Here is a 7,083-nt window from a genome sequence, read left to right on the forward strand (position 1 = left end):
GGAGTACTCTTCTGTTCATCCCTTCAGGAGATCTCACTTCAAGTTCAACTGGGTAGTTTCAATAAACAACTTTGATTAAAAAGCAGATTTTTGACAATTGCTCAATTGTTAAAAATTCGAAGCAGCGTTACCCAATTTAAGTTTTTTGGTAGAGGGGATTTTATATCATAAATTTGGGATTAGGTATAAAATAGTTTTAATAACATTAACTGTTTAAAAGTAATTAAAATCGTATCTTAAAAATGTTTAAATTTTACACTAAATACGATGACCACTTCCCATTTAGGTTAATTAAATTTTAGTGCACATATACATATAATAAGATACATACATATTTCGGTGTGAATTTAATACATATTTAGATGGTTCACAAGGTGTCGTAAGTGTCCTATTGTCGTAAAGTTTTGAACGGCTAAACAAATGTTTAGAGGACTTGAAACCACAACCAAATACTTTTTTAACGGTGTGAAATTTCATAATACGACTTTTATGGTGGCTTGCGAATCCCTTAAATATAGTTTACTGTTCAATATTGGAGCGAGTGTGAAAAAAAATTTATGACCACCCATTAGAAAGAGAACGGTCCAAACTTTAAGGCCAGTCACCCTTCACCTCTCTGACCGCTCGGCACCCATTTGAAAATGGGGTAAACTTAGCATTTTGCCAGAAAATGTAAGCTCGGGTTACGGCAACCAAAGAACTTACGCGCAGAATACCTCCGCGTTGGAGGCCTTCGGCCGCGCTTAGAAAAATAACCTTAATCTGCCCAACTCCGGCTACACGGTATTTTCTACAAAAAAGTGCATATTTCACACCGAATTTATTAACAACTTAGTGTTCGAAAATTTTAAATCTTTATTTTGAATCTAATTTTAATCCTTTGATCGCAGGCGTATGTTCACATTTTTTTTTTATTTGGGATACGCGTGTGGACACAATAACCCAAAATCATTGGAGAAATAACCGAACCATAGCCAACAAAAGACCGTTTGCTTGTTCAAATTTCGATTATAAGAACAAAATGCTTTAAATAAACAAAAAATTAATAATAAAAGTTGAAGGATTTTAGATATTGGATATGGTAGCACAAAATGTCACAATCTGCTTAATTGTCAGATTGTTAATATGGCGACGAAAAAGTGACAATGGAACTACCTTCTTTTTTGTATCATGGTGTACACCAAGGCGAAATTATATAAGGTGGTGTTGTTTCATCAGCTGTGAGTAGCGTTTGATTGTCAAAATTTTGAATTTCGTTAGTGAGTGAGTGAAAACGTGAGAGTGTTTGCATTTTCTGTCGCCCTTTTTCATTCGGGGAAGAATAGCTGAAATTTGACAATGGCCCGCTAAAAGCAAAAACCAAATACAAGTAATTGTTGTATTTGTTCAATCGATACCACCTTATATGTATTCGCCTTGGTGTACACTATGAAGACTATGCAAGCAAAATGTTTTGCGCACACGTTTAATACATATGTACATATTTGAATTTTTGATTAAACTAATACTTCCTGACCAAAATACCTAAAGCATGTTTATTTTGCCGTTTTTTAATGCCTTTTTTTTCTTTATTCAGCTGAATCAATCAAAAAGATGCTGGAAAACCTGCCACCAAAACGAATTTGTAAAAAAATATTTCCTGCTTTGACGAAAACTAAAAAGGCGAAATTTATTACGAAGCACAAAATATTCAGCAGCCAAGGGAGGCTAAGATCAACACGTGCAAGACAAATTTCAAAACTATCTAAGGTTAAATGCAAATTCTCAAACAAATCAACTAAAAATAAAAAAGTATTACATCATAAAGCGGAGAAGATGCTTTCAAAAAACAAGACAAAAAAGTTAACCTTAGCTACTTTTTCAAATAATGTAGAAAGAGATAATGGCCGAAATTTTAAGAATCTAAACGACAAATTAGTTCCAGCTGGTACAACATCGGGCAACACTTTTTGTAGTATTACTAATGTAGGAGCAGACATAGGTAAATGTGGAACTCCGTCGTTGCCTTCAAAAGAGCCTTCGACTGCTGTGGAATGTGCGGCTGAAATAATAATCTCTGCTCCCGAACACGGAAATTTCTTAACCGAAAGTCGAGTTTGTGACAGCTTACGTTCAAACAAATCGGGACAACAAACAGATTTACAAAAACAGACGGCTTTATGTGCATCAGGAAATAATGAACTCAAAAACAACTCGCAATATATCGACACCGCAACTTGCAGTAAGAAAAGAAGTAAGAAAATTAATGACTGCATTGCAATGCTCACTGGGAAATTGGAAGAAAAACTAAAGACTGAACAAAATTCGTTTAACAAGGATGAGCCATACATGGAAACAGATATAAATAATGAGCACAAAAGCAAATCAAGCGCGGAAATAAAACCACCTAAAAGGAAAACGGTATCACGAAAGATTATTAAAATGGACAATGCGACACCCCAGCCGACGGTAGCTAAAGTTCAAACAGCACTAGAATCTTTAACTAGAACTCCATCAAATATTCCGAAATTACCAAACGCACCGGTCGTTGCAAACGCACCACTTGAAAAACTGATACCACTTTCAACTTCCTCTAGTACAATAACTGCTTCAAAACTAAGTGTTCAGACTAATGCAAATGTGAATTACCTTAATAAGAACACTAATATTAACTTGTCACAGGAAAATACAAAATGCCCCCTGCTAAATAAGCAAACACCATTAATAACAGCAAATATAGATCCGATTGCATCAACAATAGTTCCGATTACCTTGGCTTCTTCTGATTTTGATACTGCTTTATTGATGCCAAAACCGCCCCCTGCAGTATTTGTGAATAAAATACCACCATCACTATCGAAACCCAGCGCAATGACTGAATTGGTTCCTCCTTTTCCAACGTTGCCGCTTACTCATCCGATGCAAAATATGCCAGTTAATAATATACCACCACCACCGCCTGTTTTAGCAGTATTACCACAACCACCTCTTTTACCAACTCCAGTATCTATCACTCCTTTAGTACCTGTGGCAGCTATGGCGCCTATGTCAGCCATAGTTCCAGGGGGTCCAATGACGCCTATTTTGCCTGTGGCACCATTATTCAATTCAGAACCTTTGAATTTATCCAACACGAAAAGTGTGAAGAAGCATACTCCAAACGAACTACTTTGTTTTAATCCATATCGGGGTGGCAGTGGCATACCGGTAAGAAGACAAACAATTTGTGGTTTTGAGGCAAGAAATTTCATTCTGGAAGACGAACCATTGGACCTCTCCAAAAAATCGGGCAAAGATCAAACACAGGATGCATCTGCTGTAATGACGTTAACACCTCTTATAAAACCTATTGAGACGCATTCCATAACTCCAGTAGGCATTAACATGACTATGGCTCCACCTAATGATGCTGTTTTAAACAAGCAATTTTATTCTAATCTGGAACTTTTAAAAATACCACAAATACGAAATCCTGGAAATACGACTACCACAGAAACGGTTTTGGTGAATCCCACTCCTAAATGCTCTTCCAGAAAAAGGAATTCAAGCAAAAACACCAACGAAAATGCTTCGAAGCCAGTAACCACAAATAGCGGCAAAGGAGCTAACAAAGAATCTTCGTTGCATAAAAGGGATATTTTGGCGAAAGGAAAAACTTCTCTAAAAATGGATGAGGAAGTTATTAATCACATTGACGACGCCATAAACTCAGTAATTAATGCCGTGAAAGCAAGTCTGCCAGACAGTGATGAAAAAGACAGTGACAAAACTAATAAATTGGCTCAGAAAAGTAATCATACACATCCGATTAATCCAATACCTGCATTACATCTAAGAAATTCGACACCAGTAGAGCAACTTGTGCAAACGCAGCCAATGGCATCGCAAATGGTTTTAGCGAAATCATCATTGTCCGATGCGGTAGTTAATCTGCAAAAGACAAACGAAGAAGCAGCCGTAATCGAAAAAGATAATTCCAAAGAATCTATAGTTTTTTTACCTCAAAAACGTTATGTGCGATCAAAAACTTTAGATTGTCGTCCAAACGTACTAGCAACGATGCCAGAAATAGTGTTAGATAGTTTGCACACAACCACAACGTTAACTACATCTAAAAACTCTGAATCTTCTCCAAATATTGAAAATTCGTCACAATGTAAAATGAAATCCAGTGTCGGTGACACCCCACTTCCAGGGTGCGAAACAATATCATGTCAGAAAACTTGTACCGACTTAAGTGTTTCCAATGAAACGCAAATAATTGATAAAGAACCCTTAAGTTTTTCAACTGAGCCCAATAAAGAAGTAAATAATTGCGTTTCACCTACAGTTGGGATTTTCAACGATATAAATCCTAATCTCATAACTGAGGAAAATATGAGCAACATAAATAATACCTCATCTGGTTTCCACAGCTGCGGCCAAGTAGAAAATACCATCGAGGCCAAAAAGAAACAGAGACGTCGACGTAAGAATGAGTTGGCTGCGATTGTGGCGGACCAACTTTTGGAAAGCTTCAAAATTGATAAAACACGTCGTGATAACCTCAAAAGGCTAGAAAACTTAGCTTATGAGAAAAGTGAGGATCTATTTGTAACAGGAATGCTTTTAATGTCAAGCACAAAACGAACTGTTACATCTTCTAAGAACGATCAACTAAACAACGATGTAAGTTCAAGTAAAAACATCGAGGCTGCAGGTCGGCAGAAGCAAGATCAAAGCAAACCGAAAACAAGCAAAGCCCGACTAAAACAAAATATTACCTGTAACAAATCTACTCAAGTTGTAGATGAAGTGACACCATCTATAAGTACAATCAATGAACCCAGTGAGAAAACCAAAGAAAAAGATGTCACCATCAAAAGAAATAAAAAACGCAATTATCGTGGCAAAGGAAAACCGTTAGATAATGAGAATATAAGTAAGCTTAAGTCGTCACTTGAATCATTTTCCATAGGCATAGAAAAACAACTAACAGAGTTAGAAGCCAGGAATTCGGCTCCCATAAACGTTTCTGAAACAAAATCTCATTTACCGGCTGCTGCTAGATCATCGCTTTTAAGGCCAAGCATCCTATCTGCTAATACTGAAACTAACATTAATAATCAAATAGCACCAACTGTAGAAACCAAAAGCGTTGTTTCCAGTCGCGATCCGCGACTTAATAAGAATATACACAAAAACGAAAATAATGAAAATTCGGAAGCATGTGACAGGGAAAAGAATATGGAAGAAATATGTGATGTTGAAGAAGACAATTATCTCACAGAAATAGCTAAAAACGTGAATGAAAAGATCATGTCTGCTGAGAACGAAGAATTCATGTTTATTAATGATGGGTTTGAATTAGCCAATGAATTGCAAGACGATTCGAATAGTAAGTTTTATAGTCGGCCGCCAACGTCCATGAGTGTTAGAAGTGCTCCCAACTTTAACGACGATCGTTCAAATTTTGGATCTATTTGCGATGAAAATACAAATACAGAAGTGATGGACATGGATTTAGAAGATGAACTTAGCGTGTATACCAGTTATTCACAAGACGTAGGAAGAGGACGGAGCAGAAGAAGACGTCGGAGAAGAAGCATTTTACTGAAACGGAGACCAAAAAAACGTGTCAATCATGACTCTACTGCGGAGAAATTTGAGTGTACTTTGTGTAAAAAAGTTTTTTATACTCTACATTCTTTAACAAAACACAATATGACATTAGCTCATGTATCAAAATTATCTGCACAAGAATACCTGCTATCAAAAAGCTTGGAGAACACTCCGCCAATAATATGTAAAGCCGTGGCTGATAATGATCTGAAAACGAATATCTCAGCTGAATGCATTGCTTCAAAAAAATCAGAGGACGGCAATGAAATGCAACGATTAACTGAGAGAAAGGGAAACGATGTCACTGATATACAATATAATAATTTAGAACGAGTTGATGCTGTTGATGGTAGCGAAAGACGAGAGCTAAATGACGGCGGCAAAGTTAAAATACCTTTTAACAACACGTCACGCTTAAATCTCAATCCAGATGAGAGGTTATTTTTCGAATGTTGTAACATATTAAAAGGCGCGGAGACTGCCTGTGTCAATAATGATAAGAACGGCCGAGGAGCTTTTGAATATAACTTCAAAGAAAAATCCGAAATATGTTCAGTCCAAGGCAGCATTTTCAAATCGTTGAGGCCTGAAATACTCAAAAAACAAATCACATTGGAACGAGTTAGTTGCAAATCCGCTGCCTCTCAACAAGAATTCAGAAGTCCCCCCGCACTTCAGTCAAACACTGCAACTAAAGGAGTTCCTACTATTGCTGTTCGAGATCAGTAAGTATTAAACCTAGTAAAAAACCGTTGCTGGAGCGCGCTTAACCATTTTTTAACGTATTACGCGGTTATTCAGTCAAGTTAAAATCATACATACTTGGAACTTCACTTACTTATTTTGACATTCTAGATCCAAATTCAATAAGAAATCGCACGTAGCTTTTTGTTTTTGCTCTGGTGCTATCACCTGTTCAATGTGCTTTGGGAGCAAAACGTACCTATTCCTCTATTTTACAAGCTTTTATTTAACTTGCTCTGTATGCAAGTATGTACAAATGTATGTACAGTGACGGGCAAAACTGTAACATGGTGTAACACTTTTTACTTCAGCCATCGCTATCTTTCCAAGTTCTAACGACTTCCATACTCTTGTTGTATATTCATGTTGGTACATCCCTACTCCCTCTCTCATAATGATTTGAAGTCAATGCAACAACAATAAAAAGACCAGCAGACAAAAATGTAAATTAAGGCAGATGTTACAGTTTTGCACTCATATATTTTTAAGAACTTTTTAACAATTTTCACGAAAAAAAGAACTACTAACACAATGTTCAGTACTATTTTACTTGTTTCAGTTCCTGGATGCGATTTGGCATACCTTATTTGTATCTTTGTAAAAATTCTGGAGGTATATCCTTAGTTTGCTTTCACAGCTCATGTACTCGATTTTACGGACTTTGATACTAATTAAGCTGTGCTTTTAGTTGATTTCGCAAATTTTCTTTGAGATTCATGTACGCGGATTGTGGAGGTCATTTCAAATTAGCAAATTTTT

At 36.5% G+C, this 7,083-nt stretch overlaps 1 protein-coding gene across 1 annotated transcript; it reads left to right on the plus strand.

The window, feature by feature from the left end:
• Positions 1-1,576: 1,576 nt before the first annotated feature.
• Positions 1,577-6,389, plus strand: LOC118753546 (the record flags this gene model as incomplete). The annotated part of the gene is made up of 1 exon (XM_036488428.1): positions 1,577-6,389. A coding segment is annotated over one exon (4,733 nt), but the record flags the coding sequence as incomplete, so codon positions are not given.
• Between the last annotated feature and the right edge of the window lie 694 nt (positions 6,390-7,083).

This window comes from Rhagoletis pomonella, unplaced genomic scaffold (assembly GCF_013731165.1).
Source record: "Rhagoletis pomonella isolate Grant_MI unplaced genomic scaffold, Rhpom_1.0 Rhpom_scaffold_02594, whole genome shotgun sequence".
Taxonomy (NCBI): domain Eukaryota; kingdom Metazoa; phylum Arthropoda; class Insecta; order Diptera; family Tephritidae; genus Rhagoletis; species Rhagoletis pomonella.